Source organism: Hippopotamus amphibius, chromosome 11 (genome assembly GCF_030028045.1).
Source record: "Hippopotamus amphibius kiboko isolate mHipAmp2 chromosome 11, mHipAmp2.hap2, whole genome shotgun sequence".
Classification (NCBI taxonomy): Eukaryota; Metazoa; Chordata; class Mammalia; order Artiodactyla; family Hippopotamidae; genus Hippopotamus; species Hippopotamus amphibius.
In genome coordinates, this window is record NC_080196.1 from 75723679 (window position 1) to 75739403 (window position 15725).

Here is a 15725-nt window from a genome sequence, read left to right on the forward strand (position 1 = left end):
TTTAATTAACTGCTGAATTTTGTCCACTTATGGCATAAAAAACTTTATTTTTGTAACCTCATGAAAATTTAGGGAGGAATTCCCTGGCGGTCCAGTGGTTAGGACTTGGTGTTTTCACTGCTGGGTCCTGAGTTTAATTTTTAATCCCATGAGCCACATGGCGTGGCCGAAAAAACCATGGCTGTAGAATTTACAGAAGTTTTTAATATAACCGGAGTGTGGATAATTTTTGACTCACCCTTGTATTATTTGAACTCTTAGATGGGGATTTGTTCACCTATATTAGATGAAGCACCAGGAGATACAGAAAAGAAATTCCTGATTTCTGTTGTTTCTCTTTGGTAAAAGAAAGGTATACTTGGAACAAAATATTGAGTTGAGATAATTGCTTCCATTGCATATCATTTAACCTTTTCTTAGTGGGGGAAGGGGAAGTATAATATGAATACGAGAAATGTATTTATTTGTTAGAAAATAGATCATTGCATTATTTGATTAGTAATGTGATTAAAACTCCAGAGACTGCAGGTTTTTTTGAACAGATGTTTTCATTTATTTCCATTTAGAGATTGTATAATTATTCAGGCATTTAAAGTTTCCTTTATTGTTCAGTGCTAGTAATTATTGGTGAAACTAGAGACAAACTATTATTAATCTACCATTAGATCTCTCTGTAGAGCCTTTTTGCCTCTTCTCTGAAGAATAATTTCTAGGAAGGGAGTTCTAATTTTATAAAATGGTGTTCATTAAAAAATAAAGCATTTAGTGCACTGAGGTTTTTGTCTGTCTTTATGATAATTTGTAACCGTTAGGTGGAGAGCTAGTACAAAGGTTAGTACATAACCCATCTTTTGATTAAATCACAGGTTCAGCTCCCAAACAGCACAGTATACTCACTAACCAAACATCTAAGAGCAGTGATAACAGGTAAGGTATTAGTTTAATATAAGTGTAAATATGAGAACTTAAGGATTTTATACTGTAAGTTTTGAGTTGAGGGATTTTTTTACCCTGAAAGTTTCTGCTAGTTAGTAGTAACTCTGTTTTTCACATAGAGGTGATACTCACAAATTCTCGTTCTGTTATACTTTTTTCTGTGTCTGTACATACTGTTTTGTAACTTTTATTTTCTTAGTGTATTATGGTCATCTTTTCTACCTTCCTTCATTCTTTTAAATTCTGCATTAGATTCCATTGTTTTAACAGTTCTCTCTAGAAACTTTGGTTGTTTGTAGTTTATTTCTATCAGAAAAAAACCTCCAATAAACACATGTATCTTTGTCCACTTATATGACTATATCTAGGATAAATTCATACCTATAGGACTTAACCTTCATTGCCAAATTTCCCTGCAAAGTGGTTGTCTTATACTCCCAGCAACAGTGTTTGAGAATGCTCCTTTTTTCCCCAAACCCTCATGATATGAGTATTAGCAACATGTAGAAGTGTTTTCAGTAGATTAAAAGCTTTTTGTTCTGTCTTTATTTTCAAAATTAATATTAGGATCACTTTTTTGCTTTACTGATTACTGAAAACAGTATTTAGGGCAAACTGTAGTGACTCAAATTGCTAAAACTATGAAATTTAAAGCTTACTCATACTATAGTTGGTGGTGCAGTTTTTTGTTTATATGTTGTAAATTAGTTGTTTCTTTGGGTTTCCTTCCCCCTTTTGGTTTTTAAAATGTTATTTTTCCCTCCTTGGAATTGATGTTTGTCTGTGTTATATAGGAAATAAGTTTTTTTTTCTATCAGTGATTTTGAAATGATATGAAGCTATAACATTTAATAGTTTTTGTTTGTTTGGTTGTTTGTTTTTTAAAAGGGAGATACCACCAAATCATTCTTGGCCTGAGTGTAATTCACATTTGGAGATAACAATTCCGAAAGACTTGAAACTAAAAGAAACAGAGAAAGCTGATGAAAAACAGTTGATCATAGTAAGTATACAACTTGACCTTTTTGGTGAAATGTTATCAGCATCTTATTTATGCATGTTATCAAGGAATAAATTCATATTTTCCCCCTAGGAAGCCTTTTTGTCACCGTAAGTCTTCATTATGGAAATATTCTGGGTATTATGATAGCCGCCCCCCCCCCCGCCATGATTCCATCCTGTAACAAATAATAAAAATTTAAATTTCCATACTTCGTTTTATGTACAACAGATTGACACTTTATTTCACATTTGTTATTTTCTTAAATGTGTCATTTGATCACTACCTTCTTTTAGTAGCTGATTTATGAGGGTGTGTCAAAAATTATCCGCACTCTGGCTGTAGAATTTCCAGAAGTTTTAATATAAAACTTCCAGAGTGCGGATAATTTTTGACTTGCCCTCGTAAATATTAAAATAATGTGAAGCTTAATAAATAAGATGATTTTAAATATTTATATTTTAGTATGTGTTATAATTTTAAAACTACATTTTACAGAAAGATAAACCAGTAGGTTATTTGAAATAGAAAATAAATACAATTTGGTGGCAAGGTGGAAAAGAGAAGGAGATATTTTGATTGATTAACGTAGTTCCAGTTGACCTAATTAATAGGATTTTTTGGTACCGGATGATTGATTCCAAGTTTAATATGGAGAATAACTTTGTAAGAATTGTCTAGAAATTTTTGAGAAGGGTTAGTGAGGGGAAAAAGTTGTTTTCATCGAATTTAATAATGTTTCTGTTGTCAAATCAGTATGATAGTGAAACAGGATTAGACAAGTAGAATCCAGAGCTGCACTGTCCAAGATGGTAGCCAGATGTGACTGCTGAGCACTTGAAATGTTACTGGTCAGAATTGAGGTGTGCTCTAAGTGTAAACATACTGCATTTCAAAGATTAATACAAAAAAAGCATGTAAAGTATCTCACTAATTTTTAAAAATATTTAATTCATGTTGAAATTAAAACATTTGGGATATGTTTTGTTAAATAAAATATATTATTAAAATTAATTTTACATTTGCTTCTGTAGTCTTTAATGTGTCTACTAGTAAATTTAAAATTACCTTTGTGGATCACATTTCTTTTGGATAGTGATGGTCAAGAGTTGATGGTAATGATGACGATGTTGATGATCATGATAGCAGCTAATATTTTTGAATGCATTGTTCCCTTTCTTCCCCTTATATTAATTAAACCTTATAAAAAAGTATGAGATAGGTAGTACTATTATTTGCCATTTACCAGTGAGGAAACTGAGGTAGATGCTTACTCATTACCATGAAAACTGCCTGCTTGAAGAGAGAATCTGTACACCTGTGTTCGTCATTCACAGTAGCCAAAAGGTACAAGGAACTAAAGTGTCCAACAGTGGATGAATGGCTGAACAAAATGTGGTGCGTATATATACAGTGGAATACTATTCAGCCTTAAAAGGAAGGAAGGAAATTCTGACACATGCTATATAATATGGTTGAACCTTGAGGACATTATCTGAGTGGAAAAAGTCAATCACAAAAAGACAAATACTGTATGATTCTACTACAAGGTACCTAGAATAGTCACATTCATAGAAGTGAAAGGAGAATGGTGGTTTCCAGGAGCTGGGGAGGAAGGAGGATTGGGGAGCTGTTGTTTAATGGGTATACAATTTCAGGGTTCTTTGTTTTTTTTTGTTGTTTGGCCGCTTGCTCTTCGTGGCAGGCATGTGGGATCTTACTTCCCTGACCAGGGATCAAACCTGTGCCCACTGCAGTGAAAACTCGAAGTCTTAACCACTGGACAACCAAGGAAATCCCTAAAGTTTCAGTTTTGCAAAATAAAAATAGTTCTGTACATTGGTTGCACAACAGTGTGAGTGTACTTAATACTACTGAACTGTAAACTTAAAAATGGTTAAGATGGTAAATACTATGTTTTATGTCTTAACCACAATTAAAAAAATTTTTTTTAAACTCCCTGAAATTTTGGATAACATTTCGTCAAAAGTTTGAATCTTTTAGAATGAACTTCCCTTTAGTTTTATATATAATCTTTTATTTACCATTTGGTTTCTCTTTGATCTATGATGCTGTAAGGCACTAAGATCTAGTTATCTTAGATCCTATTTTTTTTTCCACAATTAGTTGAAATTATACAGTTTTGGAGCAGAAAGAAAGGGATTATGCTTTTTTAGTTAATATATTATTCTTAAAGTTAGATCATATTGCTGTAATTTTTCTTGTTAAATAAGGACAAGAATAGAAAACCTTTTGTAAACCATTACTATTCTATAGCAGAAGTATGAATTACTGGAGTATAGGTGATTATAGTCAGTCTTTCATACTTATTCGATATAAAGAAAATAGAAAATGTTTGGTTTTACCTTTTCTCAAGAGTTTCTGGTGACATCAAATTAATCTTTTTAATATAACTAGAGTAAAACCATTAAAGAGAAAAGATTCTAAAAAGAAGTCTATGAAACACTATTTCTTCTGAACTTTAGCGGTGTAATTATCGCAGATACAAAATACATACTAGTTCTCATTTATGAAGTATTTGCTGTTTGGGGCTTTAGAACTAAGATTGTAGTGTTAAAGATACTTCTCAGTTCTTTTCAGTTGTTATTAAATGCTGTGGAAGTGACTACTAAAATGGAAAACAGTTCTTAATAAAATTACACATGAATTTCAAAGATCAGCGTCTTAGTTTTTGTAATCAACATTGAATATTATTTTACACACTTCTCACTCTGTGTTCATGTTATAGCTTTAGAGGCTGATATTCTGGAATTATTCTTTTAGGGGGAAAAAACCTTCTGTTTGTTTTTTTTATAAATAGGATGCAGGACAAAAAAGATTTGGAGCAGTTTCCTGTAATGTTTGTGGCATGCTTTACACAGCTTCAAATCCAGAAGATGAAACACAGCATCTGCTCTTTCACAACCAGTTTATAAGTGCTGTAAAATATGTGGTAAGTGCCATTCATGACTTCTAAAATGCAGAGTCAGATAATTAGAGATGAATTGCCAAATTTAAGTCATTAAAAAATTTTTGGGTCTAGGAAATGGTAATATATACAAAGCCCTTGTAGTATATATACAGGCTTATTTTAAAACAAAACCCATCATAAAGCCCAGCAAATTTATTCTGGCTGGTGTATGTTGTGGGATTTTTAAATTTAAGTTATATTTTTAGAGTGTTATTGGACCTCTTCTAACAAGTAATACTATTCAACTTGAGTATTTTTAAAATCTCCTTTGATTTTAATAATTATTAACTATTGATAAGCCTGTTTAATATTCAATATAGCTTGACCCAGCTTTTTATTTGGGGATTGATAGTGCTGTATATTATACCAAATAGATTGTTGGGGGATTTCCTTTACCTTCTTTTTGCTAACATGAGAATTTTTCTTAATAAAATTAAAAGAGGAAAATTCTTGATGGTTAAAACCTCAGGATTTGTAGTATACTTAAAAAAAAAAATCCCACAAAGTAAATATGTTTTAGTATATAATTTTTAATGTGTGTGCATTTGAGGCATAATGGGTATTTAATATTTGTTTTTGGGAGTACCAAAATTTTAAATAATTTTGAGCCATTTCAGATATCTTGTGAAAATAGTAATTTAATGTAATTGCTGTTTACCCATATCTGAAATGGAATTTATTTTTGTTTTATACATGTTACCTTCAGTACTGTACACTCAACATTAATAAGACCTCCAGGATATCTGAACTGAGATCACCAATTCATTTCATATAGGCACCAGATGTTGGGTTATTTAAAGATCTTTATTGGCTTCAGTTAAATTTGTATCCTTACCTTTGGTTGAAGCGTTCATATTCATGGTTTTATTTATCCAGTTACTTCTTCCCAAGATAGGTGGGGTTTTATTTTTTTGGTTCCCTTCTGTGGTGATCCTTTATATTCCTTATTTCATCTGCTTTCCCACACATACACCCTTCTACCACTTAACTAAATAAAATGTAAGGTGTGTGGACATAGAATATCTATAGCTAGATACTGATTTGTCATTTGAAATTTGTACTTTTCCAATTTGACTATATTCATATCCTTACAACTTGAAAAATAGTTCTATCAGCTAAATTATAGAATGCTTCTGGGGCAAAAATATTTGTTTATTTTACATATGTGAATCTGGTAGAAGTTAAAATGTGTTCTGCTCAAGTTACCATTGTTTGATTCTTGCAGCCTGTTTCCTAACATTATAAAAAGATTTGCTTTACAAGACTTAATTCTTTATTTTAAGGGACATTCTTAATTTCTGAGACAAACTGTAAAGAAATCAACCAGGAAATAATGTATTCTGCTCTTCTACAATACCAGAGGAAATTAGTTGATGGAACAAGGTGGAATCATCACCTTCTCAACAAATTGTGGCTCTTGCAAAACCGTAGAGCAGTGTATCAACTTAGGGGAGACTGGTTCCTGCCCCAGTCCCCCACCCCCACCCTCCTTGATGGGACAGAGCTATGGGTTATTTTGTTTACTTTTAAAATAAGCTCAAGAGAAGGAATTGAGTTTAGCAGTTGGCCATCCTTTGCTAACATCCAAGTTATTATTAAGTTATTATTATCTTTTGCTGTTTTCAGATGTAGGTATACATAGATTTTAAGGTAGAAACTCCTCCAGAACATTGTAGCATTCTATTCTAGTGAATGAAGAGAGGATAAAAACATACCTATATTAAAGATATTCTGCTGTGATCACAGCCCTGAATTTTGGGTTGTGACATGAATCATTTATTGGGCACCTAGTATTGTGCTTTTGCATTGAGTACTCTTTAAGTGTTTGATGAAACATTAAATTTTTAAAATGCTAGTTTTTTCTGTTGTATATGTTTCTTGGAGAGAAGCACATAGAAAAGAAGTCATTTTGTGATCTGGCTTTTACTTATTTTAAATGGGCAGTGTTCAGGGATTGGAAATAAAGGTTTGTTCTACTTAGAATAAATTAGGATGAGTTTTACTTTTTATATTTTAATCAAACATTCTTTAGAAAATAGGTAGTTTTATTTTAGGGTAAAAATTTTTCCTTAGACATAGTAATAACCTATGACAGGTAAAAATGGTTGAAGTCTTCTTTTCAAAAGATTAAAATATATAAGTTATATAGTCATAGTATCAATAGAAATTGATGCCACAGAGCGTACTTTTGGTGGACTAAAATATTTACTTATCCTCTTTGCTTTGGGGCAGGGGAGAGAGTGATGGTGCTCTCCTTCTCTATTCCTTCCTTGTATCCCATCTGCCTCATTGACTTCATTTGAGGAAATGTGTTTTATCTGACTTATTAGAAACCATTTAGGAAGGAGCCTCTTAAGGCTTCAAGGGGAGCCTGGATTCTGGTTTGGACCTAGGTTCCCTTCAGTTTCCCTTGGTGAACTATGATACTGTTTTCCTAAGGGTGTGAGGAGAAAGTAGGAAAGACTCCCCCAGGAGCATTGAGCTATGTTGCCAGGCAGGGAACCTACCCAGAACTCAGCTGTATTTTGAGCTTTTAGTAATGCAGAAGAGGAATAATGTTTGGATTCTTTGTAGGAAAACTCCTAACTTAATCCTTTTAACCTGTCTTTCCCTTATCTCCTTTGAATTGATTAACATCTAACTGAGTGCTTTGTGGAGGATCTTACTCTCAGGGTATTTGATATGCCCTTGCCTTCAAATATAGGAAGAAAGCCTGAAAGAAATGAAAAGTTAATAATAAAAGATTTAAGTAACTATTAAAGCAATAAATCAACACTAACTCTTTAAGTTATAAATTAGCTTTGCAATTTAGAAGTGCTAATTACTTTGGTAGAGCAGTGATCAGAAGAGGGGTTTGTTTTCATGTCTTAATGACAAGAAAAACTTTGAAGCAAAGATTTGATAGATCCCTGATTGGCTGTACAGCTGCACTATCCAGTATGGTAGCACTAAACTGCAGAAAATGAAAAATGCTGTTCCTCAGTCACACCAGCCATTGCTCAGTAGTCACATGTTGCTAGGGGCTACATGTTAATGTAGATGTAGAATATTTGTATTGTCACAGAAAGCTACAGAAAGCTGAGTCAGGGAAGCCAAGATCCAGTAATCTTCTTTCATGTGAAACTTGAATACATGTGAATTTATTTCTGTATACTTTTTCTGTACTCGTTTTGAAGATAATTAGGACAAAGAGGAAACTAGATGTAGAGCAGGAATAGAGATTTTTAAGTCTCGGGAATGAAATCGTGCACCTCAGATTGGAACTTGAACCGACGAGGCCGGGACTCAAACCCAGCCTATCCCCCACTGGGACTCGAACCCACGAGGCCGGGACTCAAACTGGGCCAAAACCCTGATTGGGACTTGAACCCATGCGGTCTGGACTCAAACCTAGCCAAAACCCAAGGTCTTCCAACTGAGAACACACACACTTGGTTTCAGGACTAAATGAAGCTCAAGTTCTTGATGTCTCATCACAGAAAGAATTCACTGAGAGAGAGTGATAGGTAAGAAGTTTATTCCGAGGTTTAGAGAGAAACACACTGCAGACAGAGTGTAGGCCATCTCAGAAGGTGAGAAAGGCACCAGGGCACGGGGGTTGTCAGTGTTTGTAAGGGTGGATAATTTCATAGGCTAATGAGTGGGAGGAGTATTCCAGACCTGGGCCACCATCCACTTTTTGATCCTTATGGTCCGCCTTGGAATGGTCATGGCACCTGGAAGTTGACTTGTCCGCCATCTTGGACCCATTTGGTTCTAATCAGTTTATGTTATGTCCTCGGGCTATGTCATTCTTTCAAAGGTTGTGCCCTGCCCCCTTCCCTCCTGTTTCAGGAATGGGAAAGGTATCTGAAGCAGAGTAGCCTTGGCTCTTAGAACTGTATTCCGGCATTGTTAGGGAATAGGGAGCACAGGTATATTTGTAGGAGGAACTCAGAGAGCTGAGTCAGAGAATTTGGTCTGAGTTTCATTGCATTTCCCTGCTTAAAGGTTGAAGGTTGAAAGTTAAGAAGTAGTTTCTTTGGAAACAGGAATTTGTTACATAAAAATTACCAAATATCTTATTTCAGGCATCTTATTTCAAGTTTTTGTTTCTCTCTTCCCTGACCCTGATTTTTAGTTTTTCTACTTCATTGCATCTTAAAAACTTAAAATATTGTGGTATATAAATGAAGAATGGGAGCAGTCAGAAAGTAATTTTCCTTTGGGATGTGAAGGCCATATATTGGAGAAACAATACCTTTAGAATGAATGTTACATGCAACAAAATGTTACATTTTTAATAAGTGTTCACAAACTCTGGAGAGGGAGATCACATCTAGTGGCAAATAATAACTTCAGTCTGTTCTTCCTCTACTTTTCTCTATTCCAGAGATGGTGCCACCATTTACTCATATCTGCAAGTGGAAATCTTTGGAACAGCCCTTAAGTTTTCTTTTTATTCTGCTTCTAACTCAATCCGTTAGTAAATTTCACCTTCCAGATAGATTCCAAATCCTCCCACTTTTGTCATGTCTACTGCTCCTGCTCTGAACCAGGCTGCCATCATTTTTTGCCTGGACCACTTGTGTAATCCTTTTTTGTTTTTAATTTTTTTAAAACATTTTTTTAAATTATAATCGCTGTAAACTTTTTTTAATATTTGTTTTAATTGATATACAGTTACATACAGTGAAATGCACAAGTCTTTTTTTTTTTATTTTTTTTATTTTATTGGCTGTGTTGGGTCTCTTTTTTGCAGTGCGCGGGCTTTCTTTAGTTGTAGTGAGTGGGGGCTACTCTTTGTTGTGGTGCACGGGCTCCTCATTTCCGTGGCTTCTCTTGTTGCGGAGCACGGCCTCTAGGCGCACGGACTTCAGTAGTTGCAGCACATGGGCTCAATAGTTGTGGCTCACGGGCTCTAAAGTGCAGGCTCAGTAGTTGTGGCACATGGGCTTAGTTGCTCCGCGGCATGTGGGATCTTCCTGGAGCAGGGATTGAACCCGTGTCACCTGCATTGGCAGGCGGATTCTCAACCACTGAGCCACCTAGGAAGCCCTGTAATGCTTTCTTTACTGGTCTCCCAGCTTCCATTTTTGTTTCCCTGCAGCCTTGAATCATATTATGTCCTTCCTTTCTTTAAAATTCTCCAGTGAATTTGTATCACACATAGAATAAAATTCAGAGTACTTAACTGTGGCATCAAGGCCCTACACACTCCACCTTCTCTCATCTCATCTCCTTACACTCTTGCCTTACTTGCTGTACTCCACTCATGCAGCTCTTCCTTCTGTTCTTAAACCACTTCAGTCACATTCCATTCTTAGTGTACTTGTGCTTACGTTACTTTTTCATGGAGCACTTTTCTCTCAGATCTTCACACACTGGCTCACTTCATTCAGGTCTTACAATCTCACCCTCCCTGACCACCCGGTACACAGTAGCTCCCCCGTCCTTCTTCTATCTGTATTAGTTTTATTTTCTTTAGGTAACTTATCACAGCCTGGATGTTTGTTGTGTATATCCCCCACTGGAGTAGAAACTTTGTCAAAGTCCTTTATAGTCTCTTTATCACGCTAAAGAGGACCTGCCAATGAGTAGTAGGAGCTCAACAAATGCATGGAATTAAAGAACAGATTTTGATTTGAAGCCACAGAATGAGAGTGGTGACTCTGTTTTCTCATTTAAAAATGAGATTAAACCAGAAGATTTCTCTGGACCTTGGCAACTCTGATATTTGTTGATGTTAAATCATTGGGAATTAATAGTATAAATTTATTTGGGGGACATGAAACATATTGTAAGTTAGAGAAAATAAAGTTAATAGTAATGTACTTCAAAATATGTAAAGCAGCCCAAATTTGGATTCGTTGTGGCAGTTAGAGATTTATTAACTAGGTTTGCATATTGAATTATATATCTGACTGAATTTAGGTGCTAAAATGGTTTGTTCTTTGTTTAGAGAAATAGTCAAAGTAATTTAACTTTTTTTTTTTTTAACTAAGATGTAGGAGATCATTATAGATCATTTTGTACCAGTAGTTTTTCTTCAGTTGTACTTAATTATAATTTTCTGTAAAAAAAATTTTCTTTTTATATAAAAATAATGCTTCTAATCCTTCTATCACAGGAATTACATCTTTGAGAGTTCTTGTTTTTCTCCTGAAATTCTTCTTTCACATAGTTTGTCCATCTTTTCCTTTAAAATCTCTAGCATACATATAATAGCAATTTTAAAGTTTTTTTCTGCTAATTCAAACATTTGGATCACACTGGGCCTGTTTCTATCAAGTTTTTCTCTCTTGATCTTGGATCATAATTTCCTGTTTCTGTCCATGGTCTTACTAAACTTTTTTTAAAATAGACTTTATTTTTTTAGAGCAGTTTAGGTTTATAGGGAAATTGAGCCTAAAGCAAAGAGAGTTCCTATATACTCCTGCCCCTACATATGCTTAACCTTCCACACCAGAGTGGTACATTTGTTACAATTGATGAACCTACATTGACACATTATTGACCCCAAATTCTGTAGTTTATATCAGGCTTCACTTTTGGTGTTGTATATTTCATGGGTTTAAAATATATATAATGACATGTATCTACTGATATCATACAATTGGTTTCTCTGTTTTCCACCTCTTCATCCTTGCCTACCCCTGCCCCAGCCCCTGGCAACCACAGATCTTTTTAACTGTTTCCAAAGTTTACCTTTTCCAGAATGTTATATAATTGGAATCATATAGTATGTAGCCTTTTCACATTAACTTCTTTCACTTAGTATGATACATTTTAAGTTATTCTGTATCTTTTCATGATAGCTCATTTCTTTTTAGTGATGAATAATATTTCATTATCCCAACGTATCATAGTTTATTTACCTGTTCAGCCACTAAAGAACATCTTGGTTGCTTCCACATTTTGCCAGTTGTAAATAAAGCTGCTATAAATGTCCATGTGTGGGTTTTTGTGTGGACATACATTTTCAACTCGTTTTTATAAATACTAAGGTAGTGCTAATGTGGGGTCGTGTGGTAGGAGTATGTCTAATTTTGTAAGAAACTGCCAAACTGGTTTTCAGAGTGGCTGTACCATTTTGCATTCCCACCAGCAATGAATGAGATTTCCTGTTGCTCCACGTTCTTGCCAACATTTGGTGTTGTCAGTGTTCTGGGTTTTGGCCATTCTAATAGTTGTATATTGTATCTTGTTTTAATTTGCATTTCCCTGGTGACAGAATAGGGGGCATCTTTTCATATGCTTATTTTCCATCTGTATGTCTTCTTTGGTGAGACATCTGTCTAGGTCTTTGGCCCATTTTTTAACAGGTTGTTTGTTTTCTTATTGTTGAGTTTTAAGAATCCTTTGTATATTTTGGATAACAGCCCTTTATCAGCTAGGTCTTTTGTAAATATCTCCTTGTCTGAGGCTTATCTACTCATTCTCTGGACAGTGTCTTTTGCAGAGCAGAAATTTTTAATTTTAAGTTTAATAAAGTCCATGTTATAAATTCTTTCTTTCATTTGTTGTGCTTTTGGTGTTATATGTAAAGAATTATTGCCATACCCACAGTCATCTGGATTTTTCCCTTTGTTATCTTCTAGGAGTTTTTATAGTTTTGCATTTTACATTTAGGTCTGTGGTCCATTTTGAGTTAATTTTTGTGAAGGGTGTAAGGTCTACGTTTAAATCCTTTTTTTTTTTTTTTTTTTTTTTTTTTTTTTTTGACTTTTGCACGTGGACATATAGTAGTTCCAGCACCTATTTGTTGAAAAGACTGTTTTTTCTCCATTGTATTGCTGTTGCTGTGTTATCAAAGATCAGTTGACTATATGTGGGTCTCTTTCTGGGCTTTTCTTTTTGATGTCCAATAGTGTTGGTTCTCTAACTTTCTTCATTTTCAATATTGTGTTATTCTGGCTTTTTTGCCTCTCTGTATAAACTTTAGAATCAGTTTGTCAATATCGACAAAATAGCTTGCTGGGATTTTGGTTGGGATTGTGTTGAATCTATAGATCAAGTTGGGAAGAACTGACCTGGCTGGCAGTATTGAATCTTCCTGTCTTGCCTTGTAAGTTTTTATTGGGCATTGGACATTGTATGTAAAAGAACATTAGAGACTAAAGTAGATAATCAGATAATATCCCCTCCCCAACCCCCGCCAAAGATTTCCCTTTCTGTTGGCTACTATGTTAAGGGGCTGATCTCTTATATTTAATTAGGAATTGAGTTGGGTTGAAATTTTAGTTAGTTTTTCTATCCATTTGGGTTTTTAATGTCTTAAAGTTGGAATCAGGTGCCTCTCTCCAGCAGAGGCTGAGGATCTAAACTTCACAGTACACAAATCTCTCTGTACCTCCTAGCCCCACTCAGCAGATGTCCCATGGGAGAGAATTGGTGATGAATTATCTCTGTGTTTGAAGCTCCTCCAGATTTCAGACTTCCGTGCCAGCTCACTTGTAACCATTAAGAATTTGATTTTTCCCTGTCCCAGCAGAAGACTCTTCTTGTCCTCTGTGGCAATCCTGCTCCCAGACTTGGTCAGTGTCTAATTGTTAAACAGCTAGTAGTAGCTTAAATCATAAGGATATATGTTTTCTTAACAAGAAGTCTGGAGGTACATAGTCTTGGGGTTGTTCCATTCAGTAGTTCAGTAATCAAAAACATCAAATCAAATTATCCGTCGTGAACACTGGGTATTTCTCCTTCAGTGCTCTCTTAGTGTGTTAACTTTTTAGCTTCATAGCTTAACTTCATGGTCCATAAAGTAGACTCCTGTAGTCCAGATACCATGTTCAGATTTAAAGCAGGAATGTTGGTTGGAGTGGGTATTCTTTTAAAAAGCGTCCTTCAAGTGGTTTTTCCCTTTTCTCAGTGAATAACAGCATTTTTCCAGAAGCTCTTTTGAAGTTCCCTTTGTCTCATGCACCAGAACTGGGCCTGGTAGCTACCCTTAGCTGCAAGAGAGCTGGGAATGCAACATTCTGTTAAAGGAGAAGTAAGATAGTATGATTGGTTTATGCCAGTGCTTATCAAGGTAGGGGAATGGGGTATTTATTACATAACTTCTGTTAGGTAGCATCTGGAAATATGTGGAAAATATTGACATTTAGTGGGCAGGGTTTAGGGGCACTAAACTCTTTGTTAAATTAATTAATTAATTAGGCTGCATTGGGCCTTCATAGTTGTGCGCAGGCTTTCTCTAGTTGCCACGAGCAGGGGCTACTCTTCATTGCTCCTCTTCATCTCTTGTTGTGGGGCACCAGCTCTAGGTGTACGGGCTTCAATAGTTGGGGGCTTCAGTAGTTGTGGCACGTGGGCTCAGTAGTTGTGGCTCAAGGGCTCTAGAGCACGGGCTCAGTAGTTGTGGCACACGAACTTAGTTGTTCTGTGGCATGTGGAAGACCAGGACTCAAACCCATGTCCCCTGCATTGGCAGGCGGATTCTTAACCACTGCACCACCAGGGAAGTCCCTAGATTTTTGTTTTTCTTAATTAGAAGCTGTTAAAGCTCCAAGTAGTTTTAAGATTCTACCATTTTAGTTTGCAAGGCAGAAATAGAGACACAGATGTAGAGAACAAACATATGGACACCAAGTGAGGAAAGCAGGGAGGGTTGGGGGGAATGAATTGGGAGATTGGGATACCAAATTGTACATTCTAAATATATGCAGTTTATTATATGTTAACTGTATCTCAATAAAAGTTCTTTAAAAAAAAAAAAAAAGATTCTGCCATTTTACCCATGAAAATGTTTTGCTATTCAGAGCATATTAAGCTCCTGTCATAAAAACCTATTTCTTAGAGCTCAGATTTTTTCTCAGGGATATGGTGAAAACTGTAATTTTGTAAAAATACATATATACGTCAGAATGTTAGAGAAATGGAAAATAACTGTTGAAAACAGATGTTGCTCTCTGAATCATTGAGTTCCTTCCAAAGTAATTTTAAAAATTATATTTTACAATCAGATGGCCTTTAGTTTTGAAAAGGCATTATTGAAAATTTTTTCTTGTATACCATTATTGTATTACTTGCAAGAAAGAGCATTTAAATACTTCTCTTTTAACATGTGCTTTTAAAAGGGCATTTGTTCTTCAAACCTCCATTGTGGAGAAAATTTTCCTCTCAAATTTTTTCCTTAAAAAGATTTTAATTTAGGTGAATTAAAGGGTGGCCTTGAAGGTTTTTATTCTTAACTGATCTTTTAAAAAAATTTTTATAAAAGCCATATGTGTACCTGGAAATGGAAATTTCCAGAATTGTTAGGTATAAGATGGGGGAAAAAAAGCCCTCTTTTTCCCTACCCTATTTCCAGTCTTATTCTCCACTGGTTAAGTACTTTTGTCTTTTTCAGTGTTTCCAACATAACTTAAACAAATCAAGCTATGTATATATAGCTTATGTGTGTGTGTGTATATATACACACACATATATATATATATACACATATATATATCTTAAGCTGTGTATAAATGTGTTTTAGTAATATCTTCTTTTCCCAGTTTCTGTTAGCTGTATTTTTATGTTTAGTTCTATGAATTGCCTTTAATTTTAATACTTATAAATGGTATTTGACTCCTTGGTGATTGCATTCTCCCCCACTCTACCTTCCAAATTCTGTCAGCTATTACTAAGTTTTGTAAGCGTTCAGTAAGTATTATTTAGTTCACGGGTAACTTAGTGAAGTAGTTTTCATTCCTCTTTTATTAGTTACAAAACTAAGACACAGAGAGGTTAAGTTCTTGATTTTATGAATAGAGGCTTTAATCCTTCAAGCACACTCCAGCCTTTCAAAAATGTGTATTGGATACTTAATTTTCCGTGCTATGGGCTTGGGCT

The 15725-nt window shown here is 34.9% G+C and overlaps 1 protein-coding gene across 5 annotated transcripts in view; it reads left to right on the forward strand.

The window, feature by feature from the left end:
- Positions 1 to 15725, forward strand: part of ESCO1 (establishment of sister chromatid cohesion N-acetyltransferase 1) — a 65632-nt gene that overhangs the window by 32815 nt on the left and 17092 nt on the right. For all 5 annotated transcript variants that reach the window (XR_009047955.1, XM_057698558.1, XM_057698562.1 and 2 more), the window contains 3 exons: positions 867 to 927; positions 1825 to 1939; positions 4758 to 4889. Coding sequence is in view for 4 of the 5 variants with exons in the window: in XM_057698558.1 (XP_057554541.1) it covers positions 867 to 927; positions 1825 to 1939; positions 4758 to 4889 (308 nt within the window). In the remaining variant the exon portion in view is untranslated. The remainder of the gene's footprint in view (positions 1 to 866; positions 928 to 1824; positions 1940 to 4757; positions 4890 to 15725) is intronic.